General features: G+C 48.8%; 1 protein-coding gene across 3 annotated transcripts in view; it reads left to right on the top strand.

Annotated features, from left to right (window-relative positions):
- Positions 1–15,869, top strand: part of kmt2a (lysine (K)-specific methyltransferase 2A) — a 50,785-nt gene extending 34,916 nt beyond the window's left edge. For all 3 annotated transcript variants that reach the window (XM_085796540.1, XM_085796538.1, XM_085796537.1), the window contains exons 25-34: positions 120–2,829; positions 3,736–6,318; positions 6,786–6,854; positions 6,939–7,165; positions 7,369–7,443; positions 7,546–7,720; positions 8,280–8,387; positions 8,483–8,563; positions 8,881–9,010; positions 10,580–15,869. In XM_085796540.1, the coding sequence (XP_085652666.1) occupies positions 120–2,829; positions 3,736–6,318; positions 6,786–6,854; positions 6,939–7,165; positions 7,369–7,443; positions 7,546–7,720; positions 8,280–8,387; positions 8,483–8,563; positions 8,881–9,010; positions 10,580–10,855 (6,434 nt within the window). In that variant the 3' untranslated portion in view covers positions 10,856–15,869. The remainder of the gene's footprint in view (positions 1–119; positions 2,830–3,735; positions 6,319–6,785; positions 6,855–6,938; positions 7,166–7,368; positions 7,444–7,545; positions 7,721–8,279; positions 8,388–8,482; positions 8,564–8,880; positions 9,011–10,579) is intronic.
- The last annotated feature ends 2,032 nt before the right edge of the window (positions 15,870–17,901 follow it).

The following is a 17,901-nucleotide window of genomic DNA, read 5'->3' as shown; positions in this document are numbered from 1 at the left end:
ATGGCAATGGGCCAATTTGCCAAAATGTTGAACTATCCCTTTTAAAGCATCAAATATATAACTCTCAGCAGTGCCTAGTACATTCCTGTACCAATTTCCACTTGTTGTGTGTTTTTCAGGCGGTACCTCTCAGCCCCAAAGCCATGAGATAGTGACAGTGGGAGACTCCCTGGTGAACCCCGGCATGCGGAATATCGACTCGCGCCGCCACAGCTCCCCTTCTCTCTCTCCTCCTCCCCACCAGCTGAACAGACAGAGAGTGATGACCTCCCCTCAGCCTCAAATCTCGTCACGGCCGCTCACCTCGCCTCCTCCCCTCATCCCCTCCCCCGCCAGAGACCCGGAAAAGTCAAAACACCCCAGCAAAGACTCGGCAAAGAGCCCGATCCAGAGGGACGACGAGAGAGGCCGACTGTTCTCCGCAGACAGAAACAGACAGCAGCCATCCAGAGACCAAGGGGCGAGAGACCCCGACAAGGGGAGGCTGTCGAGTCGAGACCAAGCCGCTAAGGATGCTGAGAGGAACAGATCGTCCAGAGAGCTCGGGCAAAAAGACTCCGACAAGGGTGAACAACCAGCCAAAGAGCCAGAAAAGAGGAGAGCGCTGAACAAAGACTCGGGTCTGAAAGAATCCGAGAGGGGAAGACCTCTCAGTAGAGATCCCTTAAGAGATTCAGAGAAGGGGAGACAAGTAAACAGGGACTCTGACAAGGGGAGACAGGCGAGCAGAGAGTCAAGCAATAGAGACACAGAAAAGAGCAAATCGTCCTCTAGAGACTCAGACAAATCCAAGTCACTCAGCAGAGATTCAGCCTTTAGGGACTCGGAGAAGCATAGACAATATAGCAGGGAAACAGGAAAAGACTCAGGCCAAGGTAAAGACAGACCATCTAGCAGAGACTCTGACAAGGGTAGACCTCCCTCGAGAGAGTCCAGTTATAGAAGCACAGAAAGAAACAAAGAGTCCGGCTCAGGGAAAGACGCCCCCCCTGGCGGTCAGTCCAAACAGGTCGGGGGTGAGGGCAAAAGTCCCAGACTGGCACCAGCGAGTTCAGGCCAGTCGTCCCCTCTGGTGGGCACCGCCGTTCTCACAGGTCAGCAGAGAGGCGGCAGCGCCAAGCAGACAGAAAAGCAAGGGAAGCACGGAGGTAAGGACCAGGACGCTTCCTCGAACCTCAGTCTGCCGCCCCGTCACCGCTCCGCCCCCGCCTCCAGCATCCCCCAGTCGAAGGACAAGCCCAGCTCAGGGAAGGAGAGCAGCAGCGGCGGCGGCGGTACGGGAAATCTAATGCCATCTTCACACCACAAGGACTCTGTCATCGGGAAATCCAGCTCTCCGCAGCCTTCATTTCAGAAGTCCAACGCACGCAAATCAAACGATCACTCATCAGGTTCAGCCACGGCGTCGGGCACCAAGCCCCTGTGGCCGTCGAGGACATCAGCGGAAGAAGACGTCGTCGTCAAGCGAGGCTCCCCGCACCTTCTGGCCTCCCCGGCCGCAGCCTCAGCCGCCAAAGACAAACACCCCAAAGCAAAGACGACGGGCAGCAGGGAGGCTTCCAAAGACGGCGAAAAGGAGAAGACAACGCTCCAAAACAGCAACAGCAGCAACAAAATCCCGCTTCTCAACAACAACAACAACACCACTAAAGCCACCGGCAGCTCCAACACGCACGCCAACGCCAACCCCGGCTCTCACAACAGCAGCAGCAGCAGCAGCAACAGCAACAGCAAAGCGCCGGCGCTGGGAAACAGCACCAAAGCCCACGGGAAGGCTCAGGGGGAGAAGCACGAGACGCAGGGAGGAGACCGGTCGTCCTCCAAGAGCAGAGAGAACTACTCCTGTCCCGAGAAGAAGAGTGTCTCCGGTCTGGACGGCTTACAGCAGCTGGCCGCCGCCGCCGCCCCCGACAAGGCGGCGAAGGCGTCCTCGCAGTCTCACTCCAAACAGACGACCAACCAGCTGTCGACCTCTCGAGACAAAAAGCGACTGGTCAAACCTCCGTCTGCGTCTCTGCTGAACAGCGACATCAAGACCGACCCCAACGGGACCAGCACCGGCAGCGGGATCTCCTCTTCCTCCTCGTGCCTCACCACCACCACCACGACCACCACCACCCCCTCCACCGTCTCCCCCGGCAACCTGGGAGCCCGCCGCTCGGCCCGCTCCGCCCTCTTCTCCTCGCCGTCCGCCAGCAGCAGCGACAGCTCCGAGTCCGACACCCAGACCCAGACGGAGGACGAGGAGCGGCTCCGGGACCACCGCGGCGGCCTCGAGGACGGCCCCGAGGACGACCACGACCACGACCACGACCACGACCACGACGACAGGGGCATGGACGACAAACACCACGAGGACGACAGCGACGGGTCGGGGTCGGCCAAGCGGCGCTACCCCCGCCGCAGCGCCCGCGCCCGCTCCAACATGTTCTTCGGCCTCACGCCTTTCTACGGCGTGCGCTCCTACGGCGAGGAGGACCTGGCCTTCTACGGCAGCGGCGACGCGGCCGGCGCCGTGGTGAAGAGGAGGAGCGGCGGCCGCAAGAAGTCGGCCGAGGGGCAGGTGGACGGGGCGGACGACATGAGCACCTCCTCTTCGTCGGGGGACAGCGAGGAGGACGAAGACAGCGTCATGAAGCAGAGGGGTAAAGACCCTTACTACTACAACTTCACCCGGACAATAATCAACCCCGGCGAGGGTCTGCCCTCCATCGAGGGCATCGACCAGTGTCTGGGCCGAGGCTCCCAGCTGCAGCGCTTCCTCAAAGACGAAGAGCAGCAGCAACAGAGAGCGCAGGCCAAAGCTGAAGAGGACATGCTGAATGCTCTGTAAGTATAAGGAAACTATTGTTGATGATGAAACTTGAAACTAGTTCTAGTTCCTGGTAAAGGGAGGGGGGGGATAGGAAGGACCAGGACCGTCCGGACTCTTAAGGCGACATGGCATCACAACAACATCCTCTGCCCTTAGACCCTCACATCCACTGAGGAAAAACTCCATGGAAAACCCTTTTAACAGGAAAAACTACCAAACAAAGTTTGAAAAAAAAACCTGAATAATCAGACAATGTAATAATAAAGTAAAAAAACCAAAAACTATTTCAAATAATTACATTAGGTTTCATCAATATATGCACTAGGTACCATGACAACTAACACATGTAGACTGAGTACTTACTTACAATTGCTTATGCCTATATTCAGATACGAATACAATGAGGAGTTCATTACAAGTATTTAAAAAAGAAAAACAAACAACCAAAAAATATATATACAGACGCTTTCCAATAATGCTGATTTTAAAAATGTTGTTTCAATCGTGTAGATGTCTGTCCACTTATCATCTTATCATACGTCTTTTATGCTACTACTCTCAGGTCTTTTGCTCTTTTTTTTCTGTCTGTGTAGACACTTTTTTAATAACGCTGGGTTTTAAAAATGTCGCTTATTTTGGGACTTTGTCTTGGCGTCACATCCTACTTTGAGTTTGACCAATCAGCAGTAAAACTCAAACCCCACCTTGAAGTTTTTTGGGTCGTTCTGAGTACCTACCCTGAGGCAGGGACTCGTTTGGCCCCCGTTAAAGTTGACGGGAAGTTCCTGCAGTGGAAACGCGCCTAGAGTAGCGCAGGAGTAGAACTAAAGCGATAATTCTAGTAAGGATTGTTTGCGATTACGTTGTAGGATCAATAATAATAACCTGACATACGGTCTTCTCTTCGCTGTCTTCTGCAGGACCCTGGGAAAGCAGCGCATCGGGCAGCTGGACGGCGTCGACGACGGCTCGGAGAGCGACACCAGCATCTGCACCACCAGCACCACGACCACCACGGCCACGTCCTCCTCCACGCCGCACAAGAGCGCTCCGAAGAGGAGGGGCCGGGAGAGGCACGCCGAGAAGCCCGACTCCCACGACTCGAGCAAGGAGGCGGACGGCGGCGGCGGCGGCGGCGGCGGGGGAGCGGCCGGCAACACGCGAGAGGGACGGAAGAACCAGAAGGACAACTGCCTCCCTCTGGGCGTGGGGGTCAAGTCCCAGCCGCAGAGCCAGGGTCAGGACCCGCTGGAGGCGCAGCTGTCGCTCAGCACCGACCTGCTCAAGTCCGACTCGGACAACAACAACAGCGACGACTGCGGGAACATCTTGCCGTCGGACATCATGGAGTTCGTCCTGAACACGCCGTCCATGTCGATGCAGGCGCTGGGTCAGCAGTCGGAGCCGTCGTCCTCCGAGCTGCTGCTGGACGAGGGATACGTCGGCGTGGACGTCAACCGCCGCAAAGACATCCTGTTCGACGACTTCTCCCAGCCCATGCCGAGCGCCGAGAGCGGCGGCGGCGTGGTGGAGAGCGGCGTCAGCAGCTCCATCTCCGTAGAGGAGCCGTACCTCCCTCTGGAGCTGCCCTCCGACCTCTCCGTCCTCACCACGCGCAGCCCGACCGTCGGCTCCGGACAGAACCACGCGGCGGCCGGGAGCCTCATCCCGGACGCCTCGGACCGCGGCATGCTCGGCCTGACGCCGTCCGACCAGGAGAGCATCGGCGGGGAGAAGAGCGCAGACAAGAAGCGAGCGGCGGGGCCGGGCGTGTCGCCGTCGGAGAACCAGCACGACGCCGCCGCCGCCGCTTTGGGATCAAACAGGGACGGGCAGGAAGGTCACATGACCCCCGAGCAGTTCATCCCCAGCCCCGCCATCGGCCCGGTGGTCGACGCCCCCGGCAACCAGGACGTTTCCAGGAGCTCCGGCACCCCGGGGTTACCCAGCTCCCCCTCCCTGCCCCTCCAGGGTCAGAAGTACCTCCCCGCGTCGGCCGCAGCCGCCGCCGGCAGCCCCGGCCCCGTCCAGGGCGCGGGGCCGTCCCAGGCTCAGGTGTCCGGCCCGGCCGTCATCAAACCCGGTCCGGACAAGCTCATCGTGGTCAACCAGCAGTTCCAGCCGCTGTACGTCCTCCAGACCGTCCCCAACGGCGTCACCCAGAAGATCAGCGCCGCGGGCGTGATGGACGGCAGCTCGCCCACGGTGCTGAGCTCCATGACGCTCACCGCGGGGATCAACACCGGCTTAGCGACAGCCGGGCCCATATTCCCCGCCCACCCCTCCCACATCCACACCTTCCAAGGACCGGCGCAGACCGGCTTCCAGACGGGGATCCCCAGCACCACGTCGGGCCTCCTCATCGGCCTGCCCCCCCAGACCCACGACCAGCCCCAGATCCTGGTGTCTGAGGCCGGCCGGCACGACCTGGTCCCCGGCGTGGCCATCGTGTCCAGCCCCTCCTCCCTCTCCTCCCCCGCCACCGCGCTGGCCTCGGCCGCCGGCAGGAAGAGGCCCATCTCCCGCCTGCAGCCCAGGAAGAACAAGAAGCTGGCCCGCTCCCGCAGCCAGCCCACCCTGGCCCCCTCCGAGGTGGGACCCCCCCCCAACATGACGCTCATCAACCTGTCCTCCCCTCAGATCCCCGGCCAGCCCGGCGGCCTGGTGGAGCTCAGCGCGCTCTCCGCCTCGCAGCGCAAGGTCCCCAACATCATCAAGAGGCCGAAGTCGAGCGGGGTCATGTACCTGGACCCCAGCGCTCTGCTGCAGCAGAGGATCCCCGGTCCGGCTCAGCCCGGCCTCCTCGGCCACGACTCCTCCGCTCACCTCCTCCCGTGCACCGTCTCCGGTCTCAACCCCAGTCAGTCGGTGCTGAACGTCGTGTCGATGGCCTCTAGCGGCGCCGCCGGTCTCCTCGCACCGGGATCGGTCTCCCTCTCCACCGGCGAGATCACGGGGCCGATCGGCAACCTGCTGTTCAAGGCCGGCCCCCACGGCCTGGGCCTGTCGGACCAGCCCGTGGTGCTGCAGTCGGCCGGAGGAGCTCCTCTGATGTCGCAGCTCAGCTCCCCCGTGCAGACGTCCATCGCCAGCAGCATCTGCGTGCTGCCGTCCCAGCAGACCATCAGCGTGGCCGTCAGCCAGCACGGAGAGGCGGACGTCAGACAGCATCAGTCCCAGCCTGTGAGCAGCTGCCCCAGCGCCACTGTCGCCATAGCCCCCGGCCCGCCCACGCCGCTCAGTCCCGCCAACGGCCGCGTCGTCGGAGTGTTCACGCAAACGCAGCAGACCGCCGCGCACTCGCAGAGCAGCAGCAGGACGACTCCCCTCTCCAGATCGTCAGAGCAGAGGCCCCCCGGCTCGGGCTCGGGGGCCGAGAAGGGCAAACAGAAAGCCAAGAGGAGCCGGCAGAGTCCAGACCTGAACAGCGGGAAGAAGCTCAAGTCGTCTCAGGCAGAGGAGCATCACAACAACCCAGCAGGACGACTTCCATCGGCCCCAAGGTCAGACAGACCTGTAGCATGCTGCGTTTGTTCTTAGTATTTACATGGAGACAGGAAAGTTTGCAGTAACTTTGTTGTTCTGCATAATGAATGTAACATTTATAAACATTTTTAAAAAATCACCCACAAAGTTTTTTTCAATGACTTCAGAGTCATTTGAACGTACTCTCAAACTGATTCTTCACAGTTTCGTTGCATATTCATGGTGATAAGATGTAGTATAGTTCTTTCTATATGTTTTATTCATCAGATGCTTCACCAAAGCTGTTTTTTCCCTAGCAATTTTTTTATAATACATTTTATGTGTAATTGTTTTACACCACAAGGGAGATGTCACATTGTCTGCATCTCTTAATACTCAAAATGTATTGATTGCTTATGGTTTAAATACTATGCTTGTTGAGTTAAGTTAATTATTTAGCTGATATTCCCATTATGAACCTCTCCTGTCTTTTTTTTACACCCAGTTCCAAAGAGCTGACCTCCCCTGAACCCATGGACACCGGCAAGCCCCCAGATAAGGCAACCAACAAGAGGTGTGTAGTCGCTATCGAACTGTCAGCTATTTCTAAAATTATTCACAAGGCATAGTACTAATCCTCGCTGTGTATATTTTCCAGCATGCTTGGTAAAAAGAAGACATCCGAAGGTGTTTTATCGGGGAAAGTGTTGGGAAAAGACAAACAGTCCCCTGCAGCTGGAGGAGCGGGCTCTCTTCCCGTGGCTTCACCGCCCGACCAGGACGGCAACAGCAGAGACACCGGGCTGGACAGCAAACCCAAGAAAGGCATCATCTTTGAAATTTGCAGCGAGGATGGATTCCACATCCGCTGCGAGAGCATCGAAGGTGAGAGAAAACAACTTACACCCTGGGATTTTATACCAAATACTGTCAATATAAAGTGGATTAGATTTCCTTTCTGCATTAAATATGGCAGTAGTTATTCAGTGTGAAATATAAAACAGTAGTTCCCAGGTGATATTACAACCTGATGTTATTCCTTTGAACCGCACACTGGGCAGAAATACTGACTGTCATTTCTACTACAGAGGCCTGGAAATCACTGACTGACAAGGTGCAGGAAGCTCGCTCCAATGCCCGACTGAAGGAGCTCTCATTTGAAGGTGGGGGTCATTCTCATTTTGGCCAATTAATTAAGTATTTAAAAAATGTGCATATTTTTTTGCATATCTGAATAGAGGTATGTATGTCTCTGCCCCTCTCAGGTGTTAATGGGCTGAGGATGCTCGGCGTCGTCCACGAAGCGGTGGTCTTCCTGCTGGAGCAGCTGTACGGCTCCAGACACTGCCGGAGCTACCGCTTCCGCTTCCACAAACCAGAGGAAACCGATGAACCTCCCATCAACCCCCACGGCTCGGCTCGGGCAGAAATCAACCACAGGTGAGGAAGGAACACGCACACCTACGGTATTAGACAAACAGTGCTGCTTGAAGGTTTGTGAACCCTCCAAACATGGTGCCTGTAGAGATGCTGAGTGTCCTCCATGTGTAGATGATTTATCATACAGATCTTACAGAACCTTTCCTGAGGATGTCTCATTTGATTGCACTGCTTATTTAATTAATTGTGTTCCATGTTTCACGTGCTGGGCTGGCTACACACACAGTTCCCTCAAAACAAGGGCATGGAATTGAAAAAACATAGACCTGACATTTCATATAGAAAAACTAGTAATGATAAATTAAGAGAATAATGGTAAAACTAACAAAAACAGAAAAATCTAAACTACTCAAAGGGTTCACAAACTGTCAAGCAGCACTGTATGTCTAAGACATTGGGAGAGAAAGTAGCAAAGAGACATAATAAGTGTATTTGTGTCTGTATCTCAAACAGAAACTGAATGTATGAACCCTATTGGCATTTTTTTTCTTTCTTTTTTCACTTTGACGTGTTTGTTGCTGATGCTGACCGTTGTCTGTTCCACCTGTCCACCATCCAGGAGGTCTGTGTTTGACATGTTCAACTTCTTGGCCTCAAAACACCGGCAGCCTCCCGAGTACAGGCCGCAAGAGGAAGATGAGGAGGAAGGGCAGATCAGGACTGCCAGGTCAGTTATTATAGCGCATGCACAGTCTGTAGATGCTGTAAATTAGTGAACGTTAGTGACTCAGCTCAGCTCACGCTTCCTTCATGCTGTTGCAGGCGCGCCACCATGGAGCTCCCCATCGCCGCGAGGTTCAAACAGCTCAAGGCCACTTCCAAAGAAACTGTCGGAGTCTACAGGTCAGATCAGTGGTGTTGATTCCTGTGTAAAGCATTTACTGTGATGTATAGTTTCATTAGAAGTGCATCATTTGTCCTCTGAGTAATATTAACTTCTCCTCAGCTGAATAACAAATAGTTTTTTAGTGTTTAGATCTGTCATCTGTTGCTTGTCTATGATCATGCTGGTTGAGTCTCTTATTTCTGTTTAACACAGGTTGTTTTCTGTTTGTAGAGTCTAGTTTGAAATCATCATTTTTATTATTATTATGAAAACTACAAGCGCATTTACATACAGACTAGAGACCTAAATGTCATTACTATGATTCACTCTTCAGGTCTCCCATACATGGCCGAGGTCTGTTCTGCAAGAAAACCATCGATGCCGGGGAGATGGTCATCGAATACTCTGGAAACGTCATTCGGTCCGTGCTCACTGACAAACGGGAGAAATATTACGATGGAAAGGTGAGGTCTTGGTTTTTGTCGTTCAATGAACTGGACTCATACCCATTTTACACCAAAAAATAACCTGGTGCCAGTTCAGTGCCGATGCTTAGCTGGTTCAACTCCTGAGCCAAGAGTTCTCAACAGGCTTGAACATTAAAACCTGGTCTGACCTGTGTGTGTGTTGATGCCTGGACCTGATGCAGCCCGTCCAACAAGCATTCATTCTCCAAATTCAAAAAAGAAAAGAAAAAGCCGTCTTTGTCGTAACCGCAGCGAACAGCGACTACGTTTTGATTCTTAAAGGGGAACTATGCAAGTCCGGTCACTTTTCTGCTGTTTTGCTAACCCTCCTCCTGGCCATGTGCATTTGTTTTCGACAACAATCAATAGAGCAGTACATAACTTTATATATCATATACGATGTTACAACATGTATAATTGTGTACTGTAGTCTTACCTGCCATAAACAAGAAATTACGCTTTATGGGGCGCGTTTGTGTCATGGTGCTGCAGACACAAGAGCTGGGACAGCGGGGCGGCGGCGGCAGTGATCTTGCAAAGTTGTTTTCCAGCCAAGAGATGCTACATGGAAGGCAGAGAGCCTCCATTCTCCCTCGTAACAAGTTACATGTCATTTATTAAACCATCACAATTACTCCAAAGCTGTTTAATTAAGGTAATAATGTAGCATAGTTAAGCTAAACAATCCTGCATAGTTCCTCTTTAACTGAACGTAGCTCGGCTGCTTAGCTTCAGCTGTGTTTGTATCAATTAACAGTTAACGTAACATAATAAGATATTATTAGACGTCTACGTATATCTTTGCGAACAAAGAGCCGTTGGAGCCTGAATCCAGGGTTCTTACGGATCCTTAAAAAGTCTTAAAAGGCATTGAATTCATTAATCTAAAAACAAGGCCTTCATTGGCATTAAAATGTCTTAAATCAGTTTTTCAAAGTCTTAAAAATGTTAACACATGGTAAATGGGATTTTCTGATTATAATTAGTCTCAAATCTCAAAATAATTGGTAACATTCCGACATAGAGAAGTTAGTGGCGGCTAAATCTCTCACCGCCACCAGCTCCCGAGTCAGTTTTTTTTTTTTTTTTTTTTTTCAGACTCTTTATGCATTTATTTTGAAAGGACAGCTGCGGGAAACTCGTGCGAGTTTGTAGTTTTCACCAAAGTCCGTACACAGAACTCAAATTTCTTTCAATGCGCATTTCCCAGTTATTTGAATCACTTTGGATGGAAACATACGAACGAGCAAACGTGTCCTTTTTCGTTTATCATCTCCTCTCCACAACTATACAGCTGTTAAATGATGTCACCCCCTCCCCACAATTATTCATGTAGCAGTCGCTTTACCTTGGACCACATAGGAAAGTGGGTAAAATTGTCCCTAACCCTATGTATGTGGTGACGTTTTTTTTGTTTTTTGTTTTGCATTTGTGTTTAATGTGAAGTCGGTCTTAAATTTCATTTCAAGTGGCATTAAAAACATATTAAAAAGTCTTAAATTAAACTTGGCTTAAGCTGTAGGAACCCTGTGAATCCTAACACCTGTCCTCTCTCTCTCCTCCAAGGGCATCGGCTGTTACATGTTCCGCATCGACGACTACGAGGTGGTGGACGCCACGGTGCACGGCAACGCGGCCCGCTTCATCAACCACTCGTGCGAGCCCAACTGCTACTCCCGGGTCATCACCGTGGACGGCCAGAAGCACATCGTCATCTTCGCCTCCCGCCGCATCTACTGCGGAGAGGAGCTCACCTACGACTACAAGTTCCCCATAGAGGACGCCAGCAACAAGCTGCCGTGCAACTGCGGCGCGAAGAAGTGTCGCAAGTTCCTCAACTGATTCTCTGAATGAAAACTATGTAAAAGAGGAGACTGCTGCAGGTCTCTCCATCAGAAGTTACCGCGTTGTTCTGAGGACGCTCCTGTTCAGGGGGGGGAGGGGCTTTACGGCCGATCCCGAGTCCGGTCCACGCAGGTCCACAGCTGCCCACGGGGCCCCAGCTCCGCCCGCGTCCCTGCAGCTGGTGCTGGCAGGACGCGGCGGCGGAGGCAGCGCTCGCGGGTCGTAATGTATATGCAGGAAGGGCCATTTTGGCGGAGGGGCCATTTGTAGAAATTCCAACATATTGTGCCTCCGTTTGTCTCATTTATATTTTGGAATAGGAAGTTTCACCCTGAGAGGTGACGAGTAACGAAACGGTTTGAGCCTTCACTTCGACATTACAATTTTAACTTTTATTTACGTTTGGATGATAAAGTTACCCCTTCATATTCTTTTTACATCGGCCCATCCTCCTTAATTTTATAGATATACGTTATTGTCCACTAATGCTGAGATTTGAACATTGATTTAAAAAGAAAAAAAAAAAAATCAAAGAACTTGGTTCCATTTTACACCAAAGTGCAATTTGTTGAAGGGACTTGGAACAGTAATTTTACTAGAAAGAATAATTAGAAACTTGTTAGAACTTGTTTCTTTTTCTTTTTTTAAATTTTCTTTGTTTGTTTTTGAATCTCGGTGTCAGCTGTTATTAATGCACATCTCCCTGTCTGAATGTGCCCTGATGCCTTCAGAGCCGTTGTGATTTACTGAAACCTTCCCCTATCTGGGCTTTTTATTTTATTATTTTAATTTTTTATAAAAAAAATAAAAAAAAAGCTTGCAGGTACAGGTACATTCGACACTGTAAATAGGAGCTGCTTGTGTGCAGCAGCCTGATAAGAGCTGTACGGGCAGAAACACTAGAGGGAGCAGTGGCCACAGGAAGGAAGAGAGGAAAAAGAAACAAGGGGGGTTAGAAATTTAGATTTGTTTTTTTGTTTTTTTAAAAACAAGGTTATTTTTGGTCGTTGGTGGAAAGGATGAAAGCTGAGGTTGATATCATCCTTTGTACTTAAGCTAATGTTTAGTCTGACAGCTCGGTAGCTATGTAGACATGTTGTTGATGGGATTAAGCCTCTGGCCTGAGAGAGCGAGGCAGCTAGAGATTCTGGTGGACTGACAGCCAAGGGACTGGAAAACCCTACTGATGTGCTTTAGTAGACGTATTTATAATTGATTTTTCGTTTCGTTTCGGAGCTGTGACCTACAAACAGCCATGAATCTTACAGAAACATACACACAGACGTGTTACAAGTTTGTGCATGCTGTTGTTGACATCAGACTTGTTTTTGATAATTATATAAGCTTGGACTTTTGACTCACGTTCCAAATTACAGCAGCAAAGAGAACCAAACATTACACCCTAGATTTGAATTTTCACACCACTTGTTTTTCCTCTTGGCCTGTTGTTATAACCATTACTATGGAAAATGTTTTTTTTGTTTGTTTTTTTTGTATTAAGTCTTTTAAAGTCTTGTCTGTTATCTGTCTTTTTATTATGGACAGGGAAGTATCATGCTTGCTTTTAAAAAAAACAAATGTAAATAATGTATATTTTTCTACAAAAAGACTTAAAAAGCACTCACTAGTGAATAGCACTTAATGATGGTATTTATATTTTTAAAAAATCGTATTTATTTTATTGCCATTTTGTAGGAAATAGAGGTTTACAAACACTAATGCTTGGTCTCTATGTTTTGTATTCCGCTGCCTTTTCAAAGTTGTTTTGTCGTAATTTACTTTTTTTTTTTCTTTTTTTGTAGCCTGAATGTTTTCTTTGATTCCAAAGACTGACGCTGGTCTGTGGCTTGGTCCCCTTTTAGTTCAGTCCACCAGTAGCTCTTTATCTATCCCAGGCCGTTTGTTCAGATCTGACATCTCTATTTTCTTCTATTTCTTTTTTTTTTCTTTTTTTCGTCGTTCCAGTTCGAGCTGGCAGTGTGGCAGTCGTCATGTGAACTATTATTATGCACTTGAGAGAGTCTAGATTTGTTGATCCATTGCAGATATCTCCTCTCTCTCCAGCCTTATCGTCTCCACACCACATCGCACCAAGAGTCGAGTTCATTTACCGGCTGCTCAACAGGCAGTCGTGTCAGAACGATTCGGGTTTTTTCCTCACAAACAAACCATTGGGTCAACGGACTTGGAGCCAAATTGGCTGTAGTATATACTGTATATTTATATATATATATACAATATATTCACATGTAAAATCCAACCAGAGTCCTGTCAGTTTAAAGTGTTTTGTCCCTGTGCAGTCTATAAGAAAAGAGGTGCCTTTATTTTAAGCTACCAACAGCATTCGACATATCTCTGTTTAGCCAATCAGTTTATTTAAAAACAAAAACAAACACACTTTTTTGTTTTGCTGGCCACTCATCAGTGTCCACCACCATTTGGAAATCACTTCCTCTTCTTTAGTTCCGTCTCTTCGTGGTTTTGCCTTAGTTGTAAAGGAGCATGCCTCTTTTTTTTTTTCTTTAAATCTTAACAAGCCTTCATGTCCTGGACCGAATATTGAATTGGACTGTTTTGACCGACTGGTTCTGACGTCACTTGCTTTGTGTTTGTCCCCCCTTTTTTAAAAAAAAAATTAATTTATTGTTGTCCGCCGTTCACGTTGACTTCGTTATCACCCAAAGGCCGTTAGCAGTTATTCCCACACTGCCCTTTGTTGCTGTTAAAACAAAAATAAAAAAAAAACAAAAGTGACCCGCGCATGGTTTGCACTTTAGCTACAACACAGGCACTGAATAGACCATAGGAAAACTCAGCTCTTTCTCCAGACCAGACAGACAATGCAACTCCAATGCTGAAACCACAAGCACAGACAGTCACCGAGGACACTTGTGAGTTTGTGTGACGAGGCTCCGAGTTCAGCCGGTCGCCTCTCGATGACTCCTGAAAGTGAGGCTGTACAGCAAAAGTGCACTTGACTCATTTTCTGCAACAAAGTGAAGGCAGGGACCACGCCAGCAGCCCCCTCCTTCCTGAAGGTGCAGTCTGTACAAACCTCTGGCTGTGCTTTTTTTTTTACCTTTTTTTCGAGGATGGGGATGGGGGATTACCCCGGTCCACCCTGACTGACGTTGCCGGCCCCGCGTGTTGTACGACTGCACTTCCACTGGGGCTCGCTGGGTTCAGCTGCTAAGGTCAACAATGAATGTACTATATTCCTCCTCCTTCTCCGCATCCCATCGCTCTGTGGTGGTGGTGATGTCGACGTGTCGTCAGCTACGTCTCGTCGTTTTTCAGTTCTCGCGTCAGCAAAAACCCTCGGTAGGTTAACGGACTCTTGGGTTAGACACGACCTCGAGCTCGGGGCAAGCAAAGCAGCAGGTTTTTTTCCGTTTTCAGCACTGAGAGAATAAATAAATAAATAATACTGACATCATTGTGAGCAGCAGCAGTTGGCGTTTTCCGTCTCTAGGACAACTGGTTCTTAACTGGGTTTTAGCTCAACAGTTCACGTTCGCGTCGGCGATGACAGTTGTCGCCGACGCCAAGGGCTCTGTCTACAAACGCTCACTTCTGGAGATCCACATCTGTATTTTCAGGGTCAGAGGGTTCATTGAACAATAGGTCGTTTATTTCACTGTTTTAAAACAACGTATACAGTATACAATAAGGACATGGTCTCTGTTGTGTCTTTGGACTTCATTTTTACCATGCCACACCAGTGGCTCTTCTCCGTCATTATCTGTAATTATAGTATAAATACATAACAATATTATACGGAAACATGCATAGTAATTTCTTGTACTTTAGTATCTATACAATATATGGAATGGACAGACAAACTTAGTTACAGTAGCAAAACAGCAGATTTATAATGGTTAATAGCAATGTTTCAATGTACTCTATAATGGTTTTGTGTTACAGTACTATCAGATGAAACTAACGTGCATCATTCTTTTGTATATTGATATCCAGTACCAATTTTTGCTGTGCCTGTGAGTGTTCCCGCACCAGCGAGGAACATTGCAGTTTTTCTTTTTAATTTTCTTTTCTGGAAAACGGAACGGTTTTTACGTGATGAGAAATGTAACTGTGTGTTAATGTGGTTGTGAACTTCTTGAGGTCAGCCATTTTTTTTTCTCCCCCTTTCCTCCCGGTTGTTGTAGTGACTGTTTTCTCTGTTGTTGTTTTTTTTTTTGATGTTGTTTTTTTCTTTTCCTTTGTACGTTTTAACAGGGACTCTTTAGACGGCTTACTTGATGTGTGGTATAAATCAAGAGTTTGGTTTGTGGAGACTGATCAGGAGTTTATAAAAAGATCGCGCCTAAAGCGGAGGTTTTTTTTTTTTGGTTTTCCATCTTTTGGAAACCTCTCGTGTCTCCCTCTCCATCTCTCCATCTCTCTCTCTCTCGCTCCTCCGAAGCTTTGGTTGTACTGATCTTGTACTGTTTTTATAGAAAGTCATAATGCTGAGATAATGCTGATGTTGAAAACATTTAATTTATTTATTTTGTGAAACATCCACCCTGAGTTGTTCTTTTACAAGTCACGGTTTTGGGAGAGGTCGGACAAGTACTTAACATGTCTTTGTAATTTTCTACTTGTTTCTTGTGTATAGAAGTTGTCAGCCTAGGACGGGATGTGGTGTCACAGAGGGGGGGAGCGGACGTAGGATGAGCTTACAGAGGGATCACGGATCAGGAACAGGCTTGTTTTCTTATGCCTTGAATATACATTTTGTCTTATCAATACTCCTCCTGCTCTCTGTTTTAACGGTATTCACCAGTTCAAGTTCATAGTTTCTCCCATGTTAACAGTGTTCTTTCAATACACATCAATGAAATGAAGGAAAACCACCACAGTGAAAATAAAACCACAAACTACTTGGTTGAATGTATAATTAGGAAACAAAGTTGTATATAAATGTAAAAAGAAAAGTTTCTAATCATGTTTATTTTCTATGCACTTTTTTATTTAAGTGATAGTTTAAATAATAAACATGTCTCCTTTACTGGTTTCTGTCTCATGACTGGTTCATTGTTTGATCGGACAGCTGCTGAGTGGTCGAGAGGACTCGAGACAGATTCCTCATCAGTAGGTGGGGTTCACTTTTAAGTTTCTGAAATCTCCATCTGCTGATAAAGATTGTGTAATATGATCAAAGCTCAACAACTGCTCCTCAGATCAACTGTTGTTTTTCAAGGTCAAGAACAAATTTCTGAAACTTACCCACACCAGTGATTTTCCGTGTTTCAATGTTCCTATGAGAAATCAGCTCACCGTTGATGTAATCACAGAGATGTTACGTAGAGTATGTTTTTTCCATTTCCATTTGTTTCGATTCATTCTCTCACACGCGGGTCATTCTCAAAATACGGTGAAAAACATGTCCCTGCATTTTCCAGACACACAAATTCTTGTAAGGGATGCCGTCAAGCTGAAGGAGTCCTATCGAGTCTGGTTGGCTCGGGGGAGGCAGCTGACGGGTACCGGCAGGCCAAGCGGACGGCAGCTCAGGCGGTCGTGGAAGCAAAAACTCGGGTCTGGGAAAAGTTCGGGGAGGCCATGGAGGAGGACTACATCTATTGCACGTCTGTCCGTCCTGGGTGAGGGATCCCTCCTCTGTTGCTCACCCTGAGGTTGCTCCGATTTTTCCCTGTTAAAAGGGTTTTCCATGGAGTTTTTCCTCAGTGGATGTGAGGGTCTAAGGACAGAGGATGTTGTTATGATGCCATGTAAAGCCCTGTGAGACAAACTGTTTGTAAAAACGGGCTATACAAATAAAATTACCTTGCCTTGCCTTGCCTTGCCCACCGGTCGGCCTCGAGGAAATTCTGGCAAACCATCCGACGCCTCAGGAGGGGGAAGCAGTGCTCCGCCAACACTGTTTCCAGTGGAGGAGGGGAGCTGTTGACCAGCCTCTGGACTGGCAGACCGGGGTGGTGGTCCCTCTCTTCAAAAAGGGTGTGTTTACTGTTAGTCCCAATTCTTTGTATTGGAAGCCCAAGAACAAACCAGAGAAGTCTTTCGTACAAAAGTAGTAGTGTTTACTCAGGTCACAGATAAAGTACATCAGCGCTGGACTCAGAGTGACAGAGCTCTCGCAGGATCTCGGTCAGGAGTGAGTCCAGATTTCAGGAAATGGGTCACATTTATCTTCCTGGGCTGGGCCTGCCCCGTACAGAGGTTGGATGTTCTCAGAATGTGATAAGCAACATGACGTGTGTGTTGTTGTTCAGGCGTGTATCTAATGCAACAGACCTAACTGACAGACTAAGAGAACTCAGCAGTTACATTATGTCCTTGGTTATCAGGCTAGAGTCACAATATCTGGCTTCATGTTCACACACATCAGGTTATGTGCGTTCAAGTACTAAATTGGAACACATGATATCTCAAAACATACATGACGTCATTGAAGTATAAAAACAAAGTACATAACGTCCCAGAACATGTCCAATTGTAACATTACTCTACAACAAACAGCTGATTAAGAAAGCAAGCTCCATCTCGTCCGACTGCTCTCATCCCTTACATACTTAGAACAGTTTCAGTTCTTACCATCAGGTTCACTGCTTAGACTCCCATTTGCAAAGACAAACAGATATAAACACTCCTTTGTACCTTCTGCTGTTCTTCTTTTAAATGCCGTGAGGAAAAGGCAGTCTTGGTGAAACAGCCTTCCCTCCTAACTGATCTTGGGTCTGTATTGCTATCTGTAATTGTAGTTGTGACTATTGTAATGTTATTATGCCATGTGTTTCGTATATTTTGTCTCGTGTGCTCCTGCTTCTGCAAATTAATCGCCCCTTAGGGGACAAATAAACGTACTGATTGATTCCAACTATCGGGGGATCACACTCCTCAGCCTCCCGGGGAAAGTCTATTCCAGGGTGCTGGAGAGGAGAATTTGTCCGATAGTCGAACCTTGGATTTAGGAGGAACAATGCGGTTTTCGTCCTGGCCGTGGAACGCTGGACCAGCTCTACACCCTCCGCAGGGTGCTCGAGGGCGCATGGGAGTTTGCCCAACCAGTCCACATG

This window comes from Trachurus japonicus, chromosome 13, assembly GCF_045865225.1.
Source record: "Trachurus japonicus isolate A0001 chromosome 13, Traja_1.0".
Classification (NCBI taxonomy): domain Eukaryota; kingdom Metazoa; phylum Chordata; class Actinopteri; order Carangiformes; family Carangidae; genus Trachurus; species Trachurus japonicus.
Note: the sequence above shows the minus strand (reverse complement) of the source record. Positions and strands in the feature narration are given on the sequence as shown.